Consider the following 24,140-nt stretch of genomic DNA (forward strand, 5'->3'; position numbering starts at 1 on the left):
TATATATATATATATATATATATATATATATATACACCTTAAAATAAACTCACAAAGAGCACCTCATCTCTGAGGTCATCCAAAATCATTTATAAATAAAAACATGATTTACTTCAGAAGATATTATTAATTTTTTAAAAGTACACCAGTCCATTGGCTTGGTACTTCTTTGCACAGTGAATGCAGCTTCTCTTTTCAACCACAAGAGGTCATTATAATGCCATGAGCTCAACCTGCACAAGACCCTCTGTGTATGCTTGCTTTCAGTGAAACTGGCTGACCAGGAGAGTTCAAGAGAACTTAATGATTAAGCCTCCCACTCTGGTAATGGCAATTTCTATTTTACTTACATTTTAAGTAAAATAGCCATTGCCATTTTATTACATATTACATTACACAGAAGATACACAGAAGATCAAACATCAAAACAATGACTTAAGGCTGTAAAAACAGCAAAATATAATAAAACAAAAAACCCTATTGTATTGAGCTATTAGTGTTTTGAGCAATTCGGGTATATAATTGAGGGTGAAAGCATTGAGAGCTTTGTGAACTAATCAAAGGATTTCAAAGGTAACTCTATATTGAACTGGAATAAATAATGTAACTTGATTACTGGGTAATGTGGTCAAATTTTTCATTTTGAATGAGCTGAAATCATCCTATGAATGATTTGGAGAGAGCATTACAATAATTAAACCTGCTTGATATGAAAGCAATTACTCAGAGTCAGTTTGAGGTAAGAATTTTTTAACCATAGATATAGATTTTAAGTGATAGACATTAGTTGTGGCAATCCTATTGATATGATCGTCAAAACTGAATTCACTGTCCAGAAATAATGCCAAGGTTCCTGACATGTTCACTGTGTTTCAGAGAAGAGGAAGATAAATAATGAATGGCCTCTGGAGCTAAAACATAAAAAGATTTCTTCTTCTTCTTTTGGTTGCTCACTTCAGGGGTCACCACAACAGATCATCTTCCTCCATCTGGCCCTATCCCTAGCATCCTCTTCTCGCATGAATCTTTTCTGAGGTCTTCCTCTTTTCCATCTGCCTTTCAGCTCCATATTCAACATCCTTGGCTGAACATATGAATATATCCACCACCCCTCCTCTCGACATCTCCAAACCATTTCAACTTGCCTCCCTAACTTTGTCCCCAAACCACTCAACCTGAGCTGTCCCTCCAATAAACTAAGATCAAGGATCTTTCCCCAGACATCATCATAATATTAGACAAAGATAACCTGAGTAAACACAAAATTCAGCTTTTAATTCAGTTTTAGTTTGCAGCTTTTAATCCAAACCTACTAGGCCCTGAGTGAAAACGTAATTGGCCCATAAACCTAATAACTGGTTGTGCCACCCATGGCAGCAAGTACTCCAGTCAAGTATTTGTGATAACTGCCAATGAGACTTTAACATTTTTCAAGCATGGACAGCTTGTTTAAGGTCACAGAAAAGCATTTATATCTGCATTTTAAGTTCGACTTTTGACTCCAAAATCTTCCATCACACTACCAACACCATTTTTGCCTTTTGGTGAGATGTTATTTTTATGAAATGCTGTCTAGGGGATCATCAAGAGTTTTTTGTGTTCTTCTTGCTCAGCAGTTGTTTTCTCCTTGGAACTCTCCCATGATGTCATTTTTGCCCAGTCTATTTCTAATTGTTGAATAATAATTGTGTATATAGCTTTTCTGCTGTAATAAATGATATCAATATTCAAAAATTGTCTAATATTAAAATTTGTTTGATTGTCTGAAACATGTAAACGTGACAACCTCAGACATAATGAGTACTTTTCACAACACTGTAGAGAGACAGGTGGACTTTAAAAATATAGATTTTTAAATTTAGCAGTATTGGCTGAATACATCGAGGTAATTTCTAATATTTTCCCCCATGAAGATAGCAAATATTACTAAAACATGTTATTGCAAAAATACTTTTAAAAAAAGGCATTTATTTATTTATAATGCAGCCTAGTGTAATCTTTAAATTATGGAAATGGTGATGATGGGTTTTTGGCTTTACCTGAACTACGCTGAACTTTTGAACTCGTGAATAACCATACTGTACCTGTCTTTCAGCCCCTCAACCGCCCCCGCCGATAGTTGCCGGACAACGCCGAAGCCTGACGAGAACGACGTCAGCATATCTCGTTCTTTCGTTTTTCGCCTGCTGCGTGCGAAGGAGAGGCAGAAAAAACGGCTCTCAGCAAAGCAACAAGAAGGAAGAGCAATGGCGACACTGGATCGCCAAATACCAAGTCCGGATACATTCCTTTGCGAGCCTTGGTCTTCCTTCGTCAGTGCGGCTAAATTACGTTTTGTTGACTGTAAGTTCGCACGACGGGTAGCGTTGTTATTTTTGCGGACAAACTGTCGGGAAGTGCGTGGTCCAACTGTCTGTGATTGAGTTGAGTAAGCTCCTCCACCATGCAGGGTGTCTGTCAGAGCGCAGCAAAGTAACTGTCATAATATTACTACGAAATGCAATATTGATGTGTTGCTTTAACAGTCGTGCACATATGCGCGCGAGCAAAGCTATCGGTTACTGTTCGGAGTTTGTGTCGTTGTCGCGTGCAGTAATGCTATCCCCCAACTGTCCAGCTGTAAGTTTGTTAGCTTTGACAGCTCCACTTGATTTAGGAAGCCAGCGTAGGCGCTAGCAAGCTAATGCTAGTCTCTGGTGGTAGCCAGCCACGGAGCAGGAGGAGCGGCAGTAGGGCTCCACGCATGCCCCCCCAAAGTTTCCTGAAAGCCCCTGCGTGTTTCTAAGTGCTTGTTTTGTTTGTTCAGACGCAGACCCGTCCTTGGATAACAGCGAGAAAGAGCTTTACTGCCTTGGTGAAGCCGTGAAGCTCCGCAGAGAAGGTAAGGGAAGTTGGACTACTAGATACGGTGGTGGTTTGTTATTGTTTTGTTGCACATGCTGTGGAGCATTAATGGTGCCATCTTTGACCACTTCTCTCAGAAATCACATTTATCCTGCATGGCTGCTGTTGTACTTTATATTTACATACTGTAGAGGTCGGGTGTGTGTTTTTCTGATTGCAGGTGTGTTTTACAGTAATCTGGCACTGAAAATGATTTTTTGTCTGCTTTAATCGATTAATCGCTTCAAAATAAAAGGTTCGAATTGTGAAAAAATACCGACACAAATTTATTAGAGACCAAGAAGATATATTTAGATATTTAACTGAGACTGACATATAGTTTAGAAGCAAGGGGAGTCTTGTTTACTTGCATATAATACAAGAAAAGGCTTAAGTCTGCAGATTTGAGAAGCTAAAACACATTTGTTCGATTTTTAACTTTGAAATAGACTAAAATTGTGAAATCATTAAAGTAGTAGATTCCATTTAATTCCCTATATTGTTCTGGATCTTCCATCATCAGATATTCTTACCCCAAACAAGGCAAAAGAAGAGACTGCATTGATGATGTTTTTGTAGAGCTTTTAATTGAAACATTATGGAAGGTATATAATTGAAAAACTGCTAAGTGATCTATAGAGTCTTGGCAAAGCTATAGCAAATTATAGGAGCAATATTTTTTGCTTCCTGTGTCACATATTTACATGGCCTAAACCATCAACAGCAAACAACTATGCTTGAATGTGATGGGCTATTATTTGTTGTATTTGTATCTATGTGCTGGAGGTTGATGATTTCAATCAGTGACTCATAATCTGTTAAATTGGCTTAGCTTGTGTGCAGCCGTCGTTTTTGTGCATGTGAAGAGTGTGCCCCTGAGCAGGCAGTATGTGCCTCCCTGCTACCCTCCTTAGGGACAGAGCCAAAGGGCTTCCTTCACACCTCACCATGTATAAATACCCACGGGAGCACGCGCTGCACACTAACACAGTTGAGTCATCCCTGAGAGGTTAAGCGTGCTGTAGCCCTCGTAGGAGCACACTGACGCACATGCAGAGCCAGGGAAACTCTTCTCAGTCTCACTGGTCAAATACCAAAAGCCCCCTCCCACATACACACACACTCTATCAAACACACTCTCACATGCCTCCTCTTCCCCTCTCTCAGAGCCAGACTAGAGCGGTGTTTCCAGAATTGCTGGTCTGTTGGCAATATGACACTGAGTGCTGCTGAGAGTGATATGCAGACACAAGTCTCACGAGCCTCACAAACACAGGGAAACGTAGCTTTAATGTTTTATTTGTGAATTTGCATCAACTACTAAGTGATTCATCATTGATTCATATATTATGTGTTAACCCACTTGACTTCATCTGCATGTGTGCACATTTCTAAATACGGAGGCCAGTTTGGCAGTGACTGATGTGTGGTGCAGGTCATTATGGTTATGTCTCTTTTGTCTCTCTTTCACTCCCTGTGTGCAGTGGAGTTAATGCCAGCCAAAATCAGCTTAGTTTTATTAGTCCAGCAGCCTCTGCTGTCCTTCATCTTGAAATAGCAGTACTTTAATGTTCCTATTTGTATGTTTACTACTCACTTTATTCGAAATGGGATTCGCCTAAAACGTGACATTATTATGGCAATGCTTTGGGTGACAATTTAGTGTATGTAGGTGTTCTTTGACTGTATTCATTGCTATGAAAAATGATTGATTACACTGTATTATGATTTAGCATCTCTGTAAGCATGCTTTAACAATTGTCCCTCACCAAACCTACCTGGAATGGGAACACTGTTATTTGCAGCATTCTCACCTACAGGGTGACTTATGATATTGTACAAGCTATGGTAAAATACTGTGCAATGTCTGTGGCGCTTCCTCTGATGATTGAAACTTTTAAGTTAAGTTTGGTAAGTCACAGTTTAAGAACAGTTGTTTCCAGATGTGCTGTTGCAAGGCTCAGTGGTGTGCCATGAGTCATGTCGAAGTGTGCCGCTTGAGTTTCTGACAGCCGTGCAGGAATTTCTGAATTTAGTTCATAAAACGGAAACAAAAAACTTAAACTGTTTGTACAAGAGAAACTCAGTCCAGTCACTCAGTTTCTAAACACCTGCAAAGAGGTTAATAAATGGGCGAAGGGGTCACTTGTGAAGCAAACAAAACCTACCAAGCAGTGAGACTAAAGAAATAAACTAGTACATACCCACACTACTGCGTTATTTGGTCTGCTTGTCCTTTTTCATTATGGCTTTATATTTCCATTGTTTAATTTTTAGTAATAAATGTCAATAACATGAGCCTGAGAAAAAAGCAGGCTTTTTAAATGTTGGTTAAAAAGGTCTCTTTTTTTAATTTACTTTAATTTTTTCTTTTTTTAATTTTTGTGGGCTAGACTGATTCTCATGCCTTAGAATTCCTCGATTATCGAGATCTCGATTATTTGATGATATTTATTTAACAATAACAATGTATTGAATAATGACTTTAAAGATTGTCAAAAAAAATATAAAATAGTATGCAAATACCGATAACAGTGCAAATGTTTGCAATATAAAAAATAAATGAAAAATGTAAACATCTATGTTTAGTGAACTTTGCAGTGTTGCTCTGTGGTGCAGCTACGACACTGTAGCAAAGTTTACACACTATGTCTACTTGATCCACGTCTGACTCTGCGAACCCATAATGTTTCCACACCACTGAAGTTTATTTTTACCTCTCTTTTCAACCAACGACAGTCACTCTCCTCTCCAAATAACTTCTGCTTAGCTTTCCGAGCTTCCCTCGGGTCCTCTTAATCAGCGGTCCCCAACCCCCGGGCCTCGGACTGGTACTGGTCCGTGAGTCGTTTGGCACCGGGCCGCGAGAGTTGAGGCTCAGGTGTGAAATGTATATTTTTCAGGGTTTTTATCGGTTTTCAGCGTTATTTTGTTATCGTTTTTATCGTTTACTTGGTTTTCCTTGGTCTTTTCACGTGTGTTATGAATAAATTTTCTTTTTTTCGGTACCGGTACTAGTTTTATTTTGTTGTATTTATCCGCGACACCTTAAAGGCTGGTCCATGAAAATATTGTCGGGCATAAACCGGTCCTGGCGCAAAAAAGGTTGGGGACCGCTGCTCTTAATTGTTGTGACACGCGTTCGAAATGCAGAGAGGTGCGCTCGATTTGCCACACGGAGCAGCGCGAGAGTAAAGTACGAGGGAGGGGCTAATAATCGGCTCAGTCATTTTTAATGATCACTGAAAGCCCAGATCGTAATCGTGATTAAAATTCAATTAATTGAGCAGCCCTACAATCAAAAATAATCAATATTTGCTGAATTAGATGTTACTGTTGTGATAGTATTACAAGGTCTTATAAGTGCATAAACACTGCAAATAGGTCATTTTAGGAACGTGATGACGCCATATTGTCTAATATAGATGAGAAGTTTCAGGCCTGGGATGTACTTGTATTAAAAAGCTGGGTTGCTCAATTCTTGGTTATGTGTCTTGCAGACAAAAACCAGACAGAGAGATTTTGTGTATTATAGTAAGAGACTTCGATACTTAGCTGCCTGTTTTATGGCTTCATCTGAACTGGGGATGCCAGCAGGTCTCAGCCCAAGTGCAGATGGTTGAAGGAAATGGTTACTTGGTGCCAGGCACACTAAAGAGGTGCCTGGAAACTACATATTCCCTTTAAGGGAACCTTTATTTACCTTAAAAGAGCACTGGCTGTGAAACCGAGACAGGAAGTTGTTAGTTTGTGCGAAATGGTTTGATAAGGCCATAGAAGTAGGGTATACGCTAGTGGAGTGGTAAAAGTTTTGCAAAAATGAATGATAGGTCCTTGGACTATTATCCTGTCATACCCGGATTGCACAGACACGATGTATGCTCAAATATGCTTGCAAATGTTATTTATATAGACAAAAATATTAAAAAGTCTATATTTAACCAGAAATAAAGGTTTTAATAATTTCAGAGGAAAACTGTGAAAATAAATCATTGATTAACTATAAAAATTAACCTTGAGATTGAGATATAACCTTTAAAAAACACTATGGACTAGAAGCATCATCAAAATGAAAGTCTGTAAGCACAAAAGAAACAAGTGAAAAACTTTGATTCCTCTGTTCTTTATTAGAAAATGTTAAAGTTTTAGTCTGGATGGTAAATTGTAAATACACTCTGACAACATTGATTTTCTAGTAAAACCATCAACTCTGCTCTTACATTAAACCAGACTTTTTTAATGTTCACATAATTTCGAAAGGAATGGTCTGAATTAAACTGTACCGTTAGGTAGAAGTGGCTTTCAGTAGCGTTGCAATCATAAAATGTTTAAAACTACTACTTAACCTTTCCACAGCTCATTTGTAAACACTTTTCGTGACATTATGTCTTTACAGTTTTATTGTTGGCGCCAATCAAATGTTTAACTAGCATGTTGAACTCTAAAACTTAACAAGATTTGTATCTGGGACATTTATAAAAGAGGTGAATTTGGCTGTACGGGTGTGCGTGTGTGCAGACTAAGTTCTGCAACATTAGCTGCCTGCCAACGCTAGTCAGTTTGTTTATACTATCAGAGCTTTTGGTGCCGGAGCAATAATTATCTGGTGAGGCTGTTCATAGAACAACTTAAGCTGAATTTGTCAATCTCGCACATTGCCTCCTCTGGAATGGTAATGGTGCAAAATGGAAACGCGATCCAGAGATAAGTTAATTGATTTATCCACAGAGCAGAGTTGCTGCTTGTTACAGTTGCCTTAATACTTTGTTAGTCAACCAACCCTTCCTTAGTAACCACTTTTGTTTTGTTTTTGATTTTTTTAAATTAATATTGTGTAGGATTCTTTCCATACACTCATTTTGCAATAGTAAACTGATTAGCTTTACTGATCACTGCCCAATGATGGATCACTTCAGTTGCGTGAAACATACTCATTCACTACTGAGTGATGTTTTTGGAGTCTGCTTTTTTTGGCCTGTCAGTCATTTGGCACACTGTGGCAGTTGGCTCGAGACACACACTCACACAGACATAATTCAGACTGAAGAAATATGCACTTAGTTTGAATTTAACTTGGCAGTTGCAGAGGGAATTACTTCCTTTTTGTTGTTGTTTTCTTTTTTTAAAGTGCTCTGTTTTTTGATGTTGCTCTATACATTGGAATTTGCGAAATGCCAGAAAACAAAAATCGAGTCATAGTTTTACATTGTCTTGGCAAAAGTTTCCTAATAATGAGAGTGTGTGCTCATTTCCTCTGAAAACGATCACAGCAAAGACACGAACTATGCTGATCAACTTGTAAACAAAAAACGGTTCACTTCAGTTGCTTATATTACATTTTTACCTCGTATCAATGTGTTGACAGCACTCACATTATTTAACGGTTGCTTTTCCACACAGAACCGCTGGTCTGTTAACATACTGTGGTATCAATCAAGCAATTCTTTGAAAAAGCAAACAGTATAATTTATTTGTTGGTGAATGAAATGGAGTTCTTTGTTTGTCAAACATTAGAAGAAGAGAGTTTGAATTGTGGCCTAAATCCAAGAGCAATGGTTCGATTTGTGTGTGGGAAATATTCTCCTCTTCCAGATGAGCTTGTTCAAAGCATCTGCCGACTACTTTACTGCCACTGTTGAGCACCAGATGTGGAGCTGTTTTCCTTTGCAGTGCTCATCAGATTGAATAGACATTGCTTGGAATTTATGGTCAGTTTTATTTGCTTAATAGTACAATATCCTAGCTTTCATTCTGCTTTATCACCAAATATGCTTCCCAGTGACTATTAAGCATTTCAAGCATTAAGTGATTACTCTGAAGTAATCACTTAATGACAGCCTCAGTATGTTGTATGTTATCCTTGAAAACCTATTGAGTAATGACCTTTTATGCAAATGCACAGAGTCACCGTCAGTCACCAGAGTGACATGTTCTGCACCACAAATGACAGAATGAAAAGTCATACTCAACCCAAAAGTGACTCTAAAAATCTTTTTAGTTTTTTTGGGCTTCGGTAATGGAACTAAATTGTGTTTATTTGTGTCAAACAAGTTTTTAAATGAGGCATAGGCTTGGCTGACATGTTCTGGGGAGTTCATTTCTGAGCATAGTATTTTTCAGTCTCAGACCTAATAGCAATAGCCATGCTTTTGTTTTGCTGTGTATTGTTAAGCAACATGAGTCTGGGCCCCGTGTAACTTTTTTCACATTTACTGGCGTTTCACCTCAGAAATAAAGACACCACATCATTTGCGAACTGACTTAACCACAAATAGATGAGCCAAACTGGAAAATTCACAAAGGTTTCGCATCAGTAGGTAATATATGTGTCCTAGATGTAATTTGCATTAATTATCTGTGGGATAAATGTTCAAGCATTGTGTGTTGGAGAGCTAAAGCAGGGTATAAATAACAATAAGAATAAATGAAAAAATATATTGGTTATCAGTATCAGGTATTCAAACATCAGCATTGGTATCAGTATAGGAGTGATTATATACAATAGTGACAGGGGATTTGTGCACTGTGTACAAAGATTTTTGCTGTTGCTAACATTTAAAATAAAGTGAGTACTGCTTCAAGCTCTAATTTTTAGGCTGCAGAGTTGAATTATTTTTTCTTATCAACTGTAGCATATAGCCTGTATCCAACAAAGACTAGCCTGGCCCATTAGTTCTGTAATGTGCGTTCCATGTTTGAACCACCATTAGCCCCAGCTCATTTGTCTCTTGAGGTTTTGTCTTGCTGAATTAAACATAAGCTCCTCCTTTGTGTGCGAGTCTGTGCTTAAAAGCATAGTCTTAAGTGAGCGACAGTAGGTTCTAAACACAAACTCTACACAATGAACCTTCACAGACATATCTACACAATGATAACTTTCACCCTGTCTCCCTGATGTGTAATAGTATCAAGTGCAATTTCCCAATATAACAAAGTATTTTATTCTATTTTATATAGTATTTTATTCTATCTTGTCTTATTCTATTCTATTGTTTTTTTTTCTTTTTTCCTTAATTTTTACTGCTCTTAACTTGTACTTTCTGCCGTGACCAAAAAAATGTCTCACGTGTGGGACTTTATCTTATCTTATCTTAAAACGACTGGCACAATTCTGAAACCAAACAAGTGCAAACCGGTTAAAGGAAGCACAGGCCTGCTAGAGGCCTGTGGTTAACATAGCCTGTGCGTGTCATCTGGTAGTAACAAAGTTCATCAGAGACTCTTTAAGCAAAAATGCATGTATATGTTTAACATAATAATATAATTGCAACATCCAGGGCGAGGAAGAATGTGACACTAGCCAGCAATGAAACCCACATGCACCACCTGCACATAACATATAGTGTATAATGTGGCCTTCCGTGACCTTAAATAACCTTGTCTTTTATACATCTCTCGCTCGCACACACACACACACACACACACACACACACACACACACACACACACACACACACACACACACACAGACTCTGATATGTATTAAGTAGGGCTGGGTATCGTCACTCATTTCTAGAATCGATTCGATCCACGATTCAATTTGATTCGATTCGATTTGAATCGGGGAAATTTTGCCTCAGACAGTCAGAAATATTATAATTCAGATCATGCATCAGTACATTTCTATATTTTTATATCTATAAAAAGAAAGCTGACACATTATCAAAGGTGTAAGCATCACAGCAGATGCCTTTGTGTCAAAGTAGCTGAAGATAAAACACAGAAAAACATGAAGGTGATTTTCCTGATTTTATAAAAATATTCTGTAGTAGATCAAAAACGAAAGAAAACTATTAATGAACATATGAACATTACCTGATGCTGCTGAAGTGAAGCAGAGCAAAGTTACAGAGGTTTTATTAGAGACACAGCTAAGCGTTTTGCAATTTTGCATAATTTTAAAAAGTTTAAACTTGTTCAGTAGCTTATTGAACAGCAGAAATGAGGCTTTCTTTTCGGAAGTAAGTAAAAGGAAAAAAAACAGCGTCCGACAGCGCTGTAAGAACGGACTTGTGCGTAACAAGCAAGCGAATATTGCAGAAAAACGATTTTTAGATGGGAAAATGTTCTTGACGTACACTGAGAGAGAGCGAGAGAGAGAGCTGTGCATGTAGTGTGATTTTATCGTGGTGGCAGCAAAACAGCAAAGGTAAGAGGGAATTCATGACGATGTTTATGTGAAGTGTAGTTTGCTGCTTCTTTTGCTGCTGGTTTAGTCAATATTGTTTGGAGAGAGATAAAACCTGCAGCTTCAGAATCAGCGCAAAAAGGGCGTAAACAGCGGACCCGCCGAAACATCAGAATCAGCGAGCTGTCGGCTCTCAGCTCGTGTCCGTGTCCGTGCCGTCGGGTGAGAAAGGCGACATCTCACTGATTGTGATGTGTCGGCGGGTCCGCGCTTTGTGTTTACGTCTTTGTGCAGAATCCGTGTACCTGCTCTCATTGACTGTTTTAGCTGTTTGGTGGTTGTTGAAATTTTGTGAGGTTTAACCTGAGATTCTGGCATTTTGGGCAAAATAAATTTATATTTAAAAATCGATTCAGGATTTTAATGAATCGATATCACGTTATCCAAGCGAGAATTGATTTTAATCGATAAATCAATAATCAAAACCCACCCCTAGTATTAAGCATGACATCCTGTCTGTGCTTTTCTAGATGACAACAAACTTGCTAGCAATGTAAGATCATGACGACACTCACTGTCAGACACCCCCACTTTTAAAATATATATATATATATATATATATATATTTTATTTTATTTTTTTCCCTTTGCAACCTTACACAAACACACACATGCACATACATACATCCAACCTCTGCTGAGTGATTCTGGCTTAAGCCCCTTGCTAATAAAAAGCTCTGATTTCTGAGAGCGGAGCTTGTTTAGGTACAGAAAGATTAGCTTCTCAAAGCTTAGCCAGAAGAGATAATAGATATTTTCCATTGGACATATATGGGGGAGAGGGATTCTCAATATTTAATTTAATCTTCAACTTTCCCTGAGTGGGTGGGGTGTAACCTACCGTGTTTTGTTCTAGCTAGTGTGTTTGAAGGTCTGTCTGTGTAGTAATTAGAAAAGACACTAATTATCCATGTGCCTGTGGTAGATTGTTGGTTTTGGTAGAAAAAAAAAAGATAATTAGTATTTGGTCCGAAGATGCATATTTTAAAGCCTCATATAGTATTGAAGTCTAAAGATGATATTAAACACAGTGCCACTAAATGTGTACATAAACATTTGACATTTAATTAATCAAACTAGGGTTTTTTCCTAACAAATAAAATAAAATAAATTGTAAAGATTTGTTCCTTTTTGTCTTGTGGCTTTTGAAATTGTGATTTTTTTTTTTTTGATTTTTTTTTTACTGTTTAATATAAATTGTAAAGGTATTCCCATTATTAGCCAATAGTCATGATGACTGACCTGTAGAAGGCATGAGACTTCTACTCTTTCCATTGGATTGGAATGTGCCAGGCAATGGGAGGTTTGATCTGTTAAGATGAAGCTGATGACAAGTGATTGTTCAGCTCAGGTGTCTCTAAATATCCTGCGTGTAACAATCCCGACTTTATATTTATTATTTTTATATACATCCCTGTTCTGCCAAAATACGTCATATTCAGTTGCTGTCTATGTGTCTGTTCCCTCAGCCTGCTTCTGTCATTCTATAATTGTGGCACCTACTCTTCCTGTGTCTTTCAGAGATGCTTGTCTACAGCCAGTTCCCAGCACTGGAGGATTTTTCTCTTGTTGTCTGCCATGTCTGCAGTAAGGTGGTCACTCCTCAGGGCATTCTCACACACTATGGTAAGCCACACACATACACAAACCCCTTAAGGCAGACTACACGCACATAAAACTTCAGGGCATAATCATACACTTGACTAAGTTGCACGCACACGCTTGGGAGTATGGTGTTATCCCACAAGAAGCCCGAAACAAACGTATGCATACATGGACACGCACACAGAGCGGTTTAGATCAATAAGTAAATTCTGTGAATCCCTGCAAGGCACTTTCAAACATGACCTCCCTGCTACTTTCCCTCTGTGCAAATAGACATCATACAGTTTTGCCCTCTAACACTCAGCAGATGGATCAAAGCTATGATACACTAAATTATTTACAGAAACTGTGTATATGCATTTTTATCTAAAACAATAGGCACATGCACAAAAGATTTAATGGACATCTCCACTGTTAAAACAATAGTACTTCAAGACTACATGAGGCTCAAAAATACCTCCATATCTTACATGAAGTGAGTGTCTGGATCCAGACCATGATGCATACATCATATGTATCATAGCAACATGATGTATATATACTGTGCTAAGCTGCATATGCTTCTTGCACAGGCAGGCTTACCATCAATTAAGGACATGCGACCATAGCATGTGGTCGCCATGGAGACTACAGCCCAATGAGAGTAGCTCACAAAGTTGCTCAGTTGTTGTTGTTATATTTATTAAATAAGGTAGATAGATAGAACTTTATTAATCCCCCGGTAGGTTCCTCCGGGAAATTCAGTTTCCAGTAGCAGAACAATTTGCATAGTAAACTAACTATTGAAACTAACAAATTGAAAATAATTGTTAGTCTATTTTTTTTTTTTTAAAACATTCTTGTTTGTTCAGACCTCATTGGCCCCTCACACTGTCCAACTACCTCTTGTTTGTTTTTGATTGTGGCTCTACTGAGCTCGCTCACATCTGCCCGTGAGCTTCTGCTTCCTTCTAGCCTGAGCTTTCTGTTTGTGCGGAAAGTGGGGGGGGGGGGGTGGGGGGTGGGGGGGCATGGTCACACTTAATATACACACACATACACTAACACACTTATTTCTTCCTATGAGTAGAGAGGCCTGTGAAGTTTCATGCACACACGCATTCTCACTTTCTGGTTCTCAGCAGAAAGAGGTCAGTGGTATTGTGAGACACATATGCACACACTCTCTCACAGACTCCTGGCAGCCAGTGTTGTTTTGTCCCTGCTCCTGCCCCCTGCAGGCCCCCTCCTCTCTCTCATTGGCAGCATTTCTACTTGCTGACACAAACACGGTCGGGTGACAACAGGTCTGAAGCACACTCATGCACACACACAAAAACACAACATACAGTCGACAGTGGGAATCTCCTGAGAGCTCCCCTATAAAACAAAGTGATCCTCCAGGCCACAATACCATAATAGTCAGGCACCAAGCAGACCAGCAGGGCAGTTCACATACTGACTAGTTGGAGACTCTGGTTTTTGAGGAATTCAGTGTGGATTTCATCATGTACTTTTATGTTTAGTTTTGCAGTGACCTATAAGTCTTCCAGTTCAGTTACTGTAGTTGAGTCGCTTGCTGCATACCTAAATAAGCTTTATATACACAACCGCTGTGTGTTATGGCGTGAAAAATCCTCTTCCTGACCTCTGTTGAGTAGATAGCCTCTAGGAGCTCACGCTGTCAGGATATTCTTATGATATTTTATGCATTTCCTCCCATTGTTGTAGATCCTAATCATGTCACTGCAGCATCCTCACAAGCACAGTGCCATTGTTCCCTGCCGGGGATTCTGCTTTAAATGTTTTGACCCTGTAGTAGTATCTTTTTTTAGTCATCGCAGTTGCCTTGTATTTGATTTTGTGTGTATCCATCGTGGGATTAACTTTCATGCTTGACCTGTATATCAAAACGGCACTAAGGCCTTACATAAACCGAAATGCATGCACGTGCACACACATACTCATGCACAGAGAACGAGGAGGGGATTGGCTGCCTCAGGGGTCAGTGGCTCCTAGTTTTACATGCCCAGTTTGCTGCTCATTTCTGATGTGTTTGAAGAGATAACTTAAAGCTAGAACGCGCACTGAATGCATTTAAATATATGCAGAGTCTTGTGTGCTAAAAGGTTAACATATACTTTCTTTTATACATCAGAGGCTTGCTCTGTTTAGTGGATTTGTTTATTTAAATCTCCTTAGAGTAAAGCAAGCATGTATATTCTTAGCATAAGTGGCCCAGTGGGATATCAGCTAAATCCCTTACTCTGGCAGTGTTAGCAGCATGTTCGCTCCAGTGAGTTTGTAAAGACAAAAATGTGCAAGGAAACAATATTTAATGCTTGTGAGTGAATCTTAAAGCTTTTCATAACCAGATCACGATGTTCATATGAACCCTTCCTAATGAAAAAAGTATGATTTCATAACTTTAGTCTTATAATCTTATAAATGTTATCTCTACAGTGTCTGTGGGCAATGGATGATATTTTGGCAACGACGCTTGATTATCTTTGATCGCGTGCTGATAAAAGTGCACGTGGACAGCAAAAAGGAAACATATGGGTAGGAAAATAATGGCGTTATCTGATTGTTTATCTGCATTCATAGTTTGGCTCTAAGCAATAACCTCCACGTGGAACAGGAAGTAAGTCTGGGCTAGATTATTTGTTGTCTCTGGTATGCCCTGCCAGTAATGCCACTATCATTAGCTGATTGATGCCTATATTATGGTAATTATAGTTGTATAGTGTTTCTAACAGCATTTAATTTGCACCTCTGAGTCTTGAAAAGCATTCGAAACTACAAAATGCAAGAGTCACAACTACTTTAGTAACAAATGAGCTGTGCTTTTGAAGCCACGTCCCTAAATAAATCAGGTCTCCACAGTATGTTCAGATATTTCTTTTAATTCTCATTTCCTACCGTTTCCTCTCTTCACTCTTCTGAGCGTCTGTATTCTAACCTTGCTCCTGCGTGTGCCCTGCTGTGTGTGCTTTTGTGTGTCTGAGTGAGTTGAGTGCATGATGAAAAGGTTCATGTTGTTTCTGTTGGTTGCTTTACTCGCTTTCCAACTTTTCTCTGTAGTGGGGAATTAATTGAGCAGCAGATCACAACCATTTCTACCTTTAACAAGTGTTTTGGCTGCTTCTGTGTTTGACGTTGTTGTTGTTAAAATGTGTATTCTCGGGCTGTGGCGCACATGTTATTTGGCTGATGTTGGAAAGTTTTGCCCTTAACCACAGAATTTCTGTTGAGTTTCGTTCACGCCACAGTTGTGGTATTGTTATTGTGGCTTGGCTGTGTGCATGCTGTTAGCTGAGGTATGGGCCAATTAAAATGCCAACTGATAGTGTACATCTGAGGAAGTGTCTTCACATTTAAATATTTTTTTTTGTCTGCACTTTAGAGAAGAGCAGGACATGACTTTGATATATTTTTTAACATCATCTCAGATGCTAACAGAGACTTTTCTCAATAGTGAAGAGTTTTTCTATATACATATCTGTAGATACAGAAAGTGATACCCCCCATAGCTGAAGGGCCCATTAGTGAGCAATTGACTTACCTCTTAATGCAAGAGGGAAGTGGCTCCCAATTTTTTTATATTTACAGAATAAAAAATGTACATGAGTGTCTAACTGGCTGCAGTACTTAGTGTAGCAGTTAAGGTACTTTAATGCTGCTTGGCTACAATAAGAAGTAGAAGTTTAAAGTATAAAATACACTTAAAAAATATCTAATGAGACAAGTAGTGCAACAGTATGATAGCTAACTTAAATTGTTCTTTGAAAACCAGCAGTGCAATCTAAGCTTTGGAACTGCAGAAAATCATGCTCTATTTTTCTCTTCCTGTTAAACATAGAGGATGTGGCTGTCTCATTTGTAAAAGCTTCTGTTTGTAATGTCAGGAGTCAATGTAAGAAGGGGCTTGGTGTGTCTGTCCAAGAGGCAGATAAACTGCAGGACTGATTTAAATTTTTAATCTAGAGGTAAAACTTGGCACATGTTAAATATACAAAACACTTGTTTGCCCATCTTCGAAGACAGACACCTGATCGTGTGCTGAAAAAATGTTCAGCTGTGGCATGTTCACCAGAATATTTGTTCCACAGTGATATTTTTTTCCCCTCCCAGGTTAGGCCTCAGTCTATTTATGTTGTTTCGTTGTTTTTTTCAGACTCTGTTTAGGGTTCAGATCAGCATCAACAATAAGAAATCTTTCCATCACTTGCTGTGACACTCCGTCTTTCTCACTGCTCTTTTCTTGTGTATTACTATGACAACCCATAACTTTGAGCTGCTGTTACCACTCTCTGATGCAATATAACTTTGTATCCATCATGCTTACTGCTTGTGATTGTGATATGTTTGAAACCATGCAAGTTCAGCCTCTGGTAGATGAAATATTTTAAAAATATCCTTTAAAAAACAAAGGAAGTGTTTCTTCAGTATGTCAGTCTGTCCGTATTCCTGGGAACTTCTTCAGTAGGGGTATTTTTGGAAACATGCTCTGTATACATCCATAATGCCTTTTTTAAATTCACTGTTTATCCCAAACAACTTGCGCTTTTTAAAATTCCAAGTCCAGTGCCTTTGACTCCAACACACTCTGAGAATCTTCATCTGTATTTCAGATTTTTCTCATGCCATTCCTCTCTCTACTTCTATTCCCTGCTCCTCTGTCAGTGTAAACAAACCCAGCTGAGCTTTGAGAACTTGTGTTTCCTCATCATCAGCTGGCTCCTCCCACAGGATGAGTCAAGAGCCTATCAGCAGCTGTTGGGGCTCTCTGCATTGCCATAACAACCAGCAGGTTGAGAGTGTAGTAGGGAGGGTGCCCTTGTGGTCCAGTGGCTTAGTGACCTTGCCTGGGCACTCGCCCATGTATTGTACGGTAACTTAGTGTTATTAACTCCCAACTGACTCCTTACTCCCTGGATGAGTTCTGATATATAAGATATAAAATATATATCTGAGGCTGTTCTGGGGAGGGAAAAGTTGATCATTATGTCACATACAGCTATAAAAGATTTTAAGTCTTGCAACATTTTGTTAAGAATTATTTTTAAGTTCTATATCAGGTTATTTTGTTGTCTTATCATAAGCAAAAGCTATTTGTATAATAAAGCAAATAAAATATAGTATACACATCGTATAAACCAGTCGAATCACAGAGTATTGGGGGTGTGTGGCTTGGCTGAATAATCACAAGAAATCTGATATCATATTTCTTCAGATTTCTTTTACCTTTTTCATTCCTGGGAAAATAATACAATGCCTAAATCGGAGAATAACCCTGAATTAGACACAATTTTTCCCATCCATTTCTGCAGCGCAGCCTCATCGAACCGTACAGTGGAGTTAACTACTTAATATAATGTAAAATAATGAGAGATTTAATGTGCAAAGTTTGCACTGTTGTAGGTGCATACCTGTGAATGTGTCGCTGGACTTTGATCCTAGTACTCTGAAGACAGCTGCCTCTGTGGCGGTCTGCCTCCACTGGCTTATTTACACACCTGCCACACGTACACACACCCACACATGCAAATTATGCTCTCACAAAGTAATCATAATATCTTTCGTGGATGCCTGACTTTTGAAGACTTTATATTTCCCTCCACACCCATGCCTCTGCACAGTAGTGTTTGCAAATGCGTATGAACAGGTGTAGTTTCAGCTGTTTAACAATGCTAGTGTTCATTTTTGATAAGCAGAAGGTAATGAGTCAAGTCACAGTAAAGCCTGCCAGTGATGGGATCTCAAACTATTGTCATCCCAAAATTAACATCAGCTTTTCTCCAGCTTATCTTTGAGCTAAGTCTTGCAGATGTTGGTTAACTTTAGTTAGCTCACTTGTAGAAGTGACGTGCCTTAAGGGAAAAAGAAAAAGAGGATGGCATTCCACCTAATTTGTATACTCTACTAGCTATCCAAAGCGCCGTTTTACTGTTTCTGTCTTTTCCCTGCCTTGTGCTCAGTGCTCACGATATATTCAATCCTCTGTTTTCATTCAGGTAGCTGGGGTATAGTTTCCCTGTGAGACAGACACAGAGACAGTCCTGGACCACACACCCCCACTCCCCCACCCACCCTGATCCCACAAAGACATGCATAGCAAAAACCGTAAGTGTGAGCTCCTCTCCTCTCCGCCGTGTTTCCTCCCTGCTGCTTTGTGATTTACTCCCGTCTATGTTTCCTTCTGTGTTCTCAGCATCTTACTTTTTTCCAACTTGTGTATTCTGATCAGATCTGGGTCAAAAATATCGTAATTGTTGGCTCTTGTGGTGGGGTGTGGGGGGGGTCGAGGGGTCATCACGAAAAGGACACTTCAGATGGTGTCAGGCATACTGCTAATTAGAGAAAAGCATCCTTAGTTGATTGGAAATTTCTTTTTGTGGAGAAGTTCAGCCACAGATTTGCTCTCCCCTGTGTTACAACATAGCCATCTGGCAACTAAGCAGGGTAGAGTTGGTTTAAAAAGACTCGGTGCTAATTGAAGGCAAATCACACTAGCAGTGCATGCTCTTGTTGGTCTGTCTTGATTGTCATAATGTGTTTATGATTCATATTTTTGTCATGCATGAATAAGAGCTTTTTTTTTTTTCTTTCTTTCTTTTGGGCTTGATCTGTTTTAGAGAAGCAGCACAGCTCCCCAGTCCCCTCCAGGAGTCCTTTTTTGGCCATGAAGCCCAAAGCATCCACAGTGCCTCCCGCTGTGGCTCCCAGTCCTGGGGAGACACTGGCGTTCAGGATACCTAAAGATTACCCTCACTCCCGCTTCAGCAAGGCTCCACTTGCTGTGTACCCGCCCAAGGGGGCGCGGAACAAGACCTGGTGCGTGCACAATATGATAACATTGTTACTAAGTCCGATAAAATCCCACATTTTATTCATTAATTGCAAAAAAAAGTTGTCTGCAACTCTCTTCCCACTATTCTCCAGCGTGTCGCTGCCAGTCGTAAGCCTGGAGAAGATGCCCTGCCTAAGCCGAGGCGACTCAGCGACACACGTGCGCCTCACCTCTTCCTCTTCCTCCCCTTCCTCGCATAAGCCTTCATCCCTCACTAACCAGGCCTCCCAGCGATCGAGCGAAAAGCTCACAAATGGTCGTGGCAGCAGCGGACCATCCACGCCGCGATCCATCACGCCTCCATCCTCTCTAGATAAGCGGCCCAGTCCAGCTCGCTCCCCGCTGGACAGAAGGGCGGCGTCAACGCCATCTCCCTCCCCACTGGATCGGAAATCCTCCCTGTCACCCTCACCTTCTCACCGAGCTGTTGCTCTCCCAGCTTTGCCATCAGTGTCACCGTTGGAGAAGAAGCAACAGAATGGAACTAAGACTCCCTCCAGGAGTCACAAAAGACTTTCAGGTTAGCACTTTTTTTTTTCTTTTTTTTCAGGAAGCGGGGGGGGATCCAGCAGAAGTCTTACTGCATGTGTGTTTCACTGTGACATATTGAGTCATTTTTCTTCCTGCCTTTTTTATGGTTGATTTAGGATTTCAGTCCATCAGCCTGCAGCTCAAGAAACTGATTCTTGACGCTTCAGACGATTGACATTCCTGTGCTGCAAGAGTTACATAATTCAGCCTTTGCCCATTTAATTCCTACTGAGCTTTACATTAGAATTCCTACATTACCGCACACTTGCACCCAGATAAGCTCGTGCACTTTTCCTCAGTATTCTTTTGACAGCTTCCAGCCTGAGTGTTTAGCGGCACACTGGTCAGCAGCATGTGAAACTGTGAGCTTCGGAATTGGTCAGACACCTCCCTACATTTAATGGATTTCTCTCTCCTTTATTTTTTCCTTTCTTGTTATTCACTGCTTGCCTGCCTATCTCAGCTTTCTTACTAATTCTCACTCCCAAACTTTTTTCCTTTCATATTCACATTTATGCGCAAGCTAACTGAATGGATCATTCTGTATAAGAAGGGGTGAAAACACATGTGGCAGTAAAGTTAAAAAGATTTCCTATTGATATTTCAGGGTTTGGGGTTTTTTTTTGTGTCGCACCTCTCTATGCTGCTTTTCCTTCTCTTCCTCTTTTCCTTTCACTAGTCTTTCTCACAGTTTGCACCGAGTGCCTCTATGCTCTGAGCCTCTGATTTACACCCTCTAATTCACGAGCTCTCACTGCCAAAAAGCTGCTTGTCTTCTTGAGAGATTTTCCCCACCTCCTGTATGTCTACATTTTTTTTTTCCATCCTCTCACTCTACACCGCCTGCCTCTCGACCTCCTTGTTTCCTCCTCTCTCTCTTTCACAAGCTCATGCTCTATCCTAATTTTTTATTTCGCTGCATCTTTTTCTCTCTGCACGTCACTCGTCTTGTTTCTTGCTCTTCTTGACCTTCTGCTTTTGGTGTTGTTTGGTTTGTCTTGCTCAAGTTCTGTTCACAGCGATCATCTTCCTTTCTCTGTCTCGCTTTCTCTCTCTCTCACTCTCACTTCCTTTTATCAAGTTTGTAAGAACTGAGGGAGCGCGCATGTGAGTTTGTTTATGTCTGAGTGCGTGTTTGTTGCTCTGGATATATCCACTGGAGCTGCTGTCTCATACTGCAAACACAGAACGATTACAGGGATTATAGGAAAGGCCAGCACAAGATTACAGCCCTGTGATAGTAACACTGTTCAAGATAACCTGCTGACTGGAGGCTGCTGTTTATTTGCAAGTCTGTGTGGAGGAAGAAAGGTCTGTCTGTCTGCAAATGTAGGCAGAGTAGAGAACTAACTGCTTTTTCTGTCTTTTTTTTCTTTCTAAATGTCAAACCTAACTTAAATAGTTAGGTTTGACATTTCAAGTTGACAAATAATAGAACACTAATTGAAAGGCTGATTTAAATTTATTTATTCCAAAAATAAAATTCTGTTTTGCAGTTTAAGACTCACACACTTAACAGCTTAAGTTTTAGAGACTCATCAATTAAGCATATCTGTGTAATTGATGCCATTAACAAGTAAAATCATTTGTCGGGTACTTTTTTTTTGTGTCGTGTCTCTAATGTTGTCATCCCAGGCACACTGCTTTTTGTTTTTGAAGGGCTGCCAGTCAGCGAAAGTTGACTTCAAAGGTGAGGAGCCAAATCAGCTATTTTGGCTGTAATAATAAGAATGAAACCAGAGAGAAAATTAGTATAATTAACTTTTTGGACATCAAGTGGGTAAACGACAAAGACAGAGACTGTTAAAAATGCTGTTATGATAAGGAGCTGAGTCCTCATCATAACTAGCAGCCCCTCACAAACTACATATATGTATTTCATCCACTCTTACTAGAGTCATTTCATCATATACATTTTAATATTATTCCTACAACATACATCAGAGACTCGGGTAAGAAATTGGCCTTAAATTTTAGGGGTGGAGATCATTAACAAGTGCAAATTTTCCCCTCTGGATACAGTTCGTTAAGGCTGGAGAGAATGTGCTCGGCTGTCAGTCACTAGTGACTCTTGTCAGGCTGACAGCATGTCGTGTCAAGAATAATTTGTCACAGTATGAAGAGTCTTCCTTTGTTTTGTTTTTTTTGTTTGATTCTGGAAGGACTGCTAATAATGTCACACAGACTGGTGCTATTAGAGTAGCCTCAGACCACACCTGAATGATCAAATGAATATAGCAACATGTGAACAGACAAATGTGAGCGAGGACGCGAGTGAACTGCTGTCTCAGAAGAGGAAAATTGATTTGCTCGTGGTGTTGCAGCGCACCCACTCCCATCAAATGTGATTTGATACTCGAAGGAAGGAAGGAAGAAATTACCAGATGACTCTAGTGTGTGTTTCTGTGTTGTGTTTGTTTTTGCAGGGAGAGTGTTTGATCCCAACAAGCACTGCGGAGTGCAGGACCCTGAGACTAAACGACCCTGCACACGGTCTCTCACCTGCAAGGTAACGCAAATAAACACACAAGTGCAGGGTTACCCACACTCTCAACCTCTGCGTGCTTTCTGTGGAGATAATAGTAACGTCTGACCCTCCTGCTCTCTGTCTGACCACAATTTATGAGAGTAATAGCGTTAAAGGGCACATTAACGTCGCTACTGAAAGACGCCGACCACAGCTATGATCATATCTAGCTCTCTGGCTGCCTCTCTTGTGTGTACACCCTTTCTCAGTTAATGCTGGGTAGCATTGCTCAGGCATTACAGGGCCTACACTTCCCCTGATGAGGTAATTATAGATGTTGGATGAGGCTAAAACATCTTAAGAAGTAATACTCTATTTTACTGCCCTATAATTACCTCTGCTGAGCTTTACTAATCACTGCAAACTGGTTAAGTAATTAAAGATGTATCAGGCTAATTTGTTGCCATTTTTTCATGTGGGAGTGGTTTGTCAAAGTAATCTTGTTCAGATCTACTATGTCCAGCATTGCTAGACACATAGCATTTTGTCTTGATAAGCTAGAGGGCAGATTGCCAAACTATCCACAAAACAAACCAAAAAAACACCAAGCATATTTACAACATGTAAAATTTAATATCGATCGGTTTTGTGCTGTTTGTGAAGCATCCGAGGCTGTAAAAATTTTTGAATGTGTCCAGTATGGGCTGATGAGTCACTGGAGCTCATTTCAGATCAATGATGGTGATATTGCCAGCGTTACAAAAAATAATGTTAAAATGGATTTTAATGTTGTCACACTCAGGCAATTGGCAAATAAACTCTCACACAATGTGAGAATGTAATCAAACTGTTGATCAGAGGGACATTGGCTTTTAACCAGCCAGCTCAATGTCAGCTATCTGGAGGCAGGAAGGTCACATGTCTGATCTGGAATAATCTAATCAGGAATAAATAGGCATGTTTATGGACATTTTCTGATGTTAGAGTCCTGATTTCAAGTAAGGAGATGAAGCTTTGGGTGACAAGGAAGAGGATGAGGTGGAGATGGGGGAGGAAAGTGCAGTGGTGGTCGTGGATCTTTAAATTAAAATTAACTTTTATTTGACTTTTGTCAGTGTTCAGATTTCCCCTTTCTTTCTGAATTCAGCATTACTTGAAACTTCAGAAAACCCTAATACATCACCATAATTTCGACTAGCACGCCAAACACTGGCATCTTGTTCAGTTTTTAAAAGTTTTTATTTTCTTTCAAATGTGTATTCAATAGTCAGGATAGTTAGAAATGTGATACATAAACCTTTGGGACCTTGTGGTTAAAGATGCACAGACCTTCGCTGCTCCCTTTGAATAAGTGCAGGAAGTATTTTTCTTTCCAGGCCTGGCAGTCTAAAGCAACCTCTCTGACTTGTTTGGTAAATATCTATTGGAAAACCAAATGTTTGATGGCTGGTTACCTTCCAAAGTACCTGGAAAGGTATATAGGCACAGGTAATATTTACCCGTGTTTGTGTGGTGTGACGTAGACACATACAGTGTGAGGTTTTGGAAACTATCATGAAACCAAAGAGTCGTGTCTTGAGCCTCTCTCAATGCAGCATTCAATCCCAGTGAAGTGTGTTTGTGGTACAGTCTGTT

The 24,140-nt window shown here is 39.7% G+C and overlaps 1 protein-coding gene across 1 annotated transcript in view; it reads left to right on the top strand.

Annotated features, from left to right (window-relative positions):
• The first annotated feature begins 2,190 nt into the window (after positions 1-2,190).
• atxn7l1 (ataxin 7-like 1) overlaps positions 2,191-24,140 on the top strand; it is a 31,448-nt gene continuing 9,498 nt past the window's right edge. Inside the window, exons 1-6 of the mRNA XM_084909964.1 lie at positions 2,191-2,343; positions 2,807-2,881; positions 12,592-12,696; positions 19,293-19,491; positions 19,600-20,027; positions 22,465-22,547. Of these exons, the coding sequence (XP_084766090.1) occupies positions 2,247-2,343; positions 2,807-2,881; positions 12,592-12,696; positions 19,293-19,491; positions 19,600-20,027; positions 22,465-22,547 (987 nt within the window). The 5' untranslated portion in view covers positions 2,191-2,246. The remainder of the gene's footprint in view (positions 2,344-2,806; positions 2,882-12,591; positions 12,697-19,292; positions 19,492-19,599; positions 20,028-22,464; positions 22,548-24,140) is intronic.

The sequence above is a fragment of the Perissodus microlepis genome, chromosome 17 (assembly GCF_051167445.1).
Source record: "Perissodus microlepis isolate ML-2025 ecotype Zambia chromosome 17, ASM5116744v1, whole genome shotgun sequence".
Classification (NCBI taxonomy): domain Eukaryota; kingdom Metazoa; phylum Chordata; class Actinopteri; order Cichliformes; family Cichlidae; genus Perissodus; species Perissodus microlepis.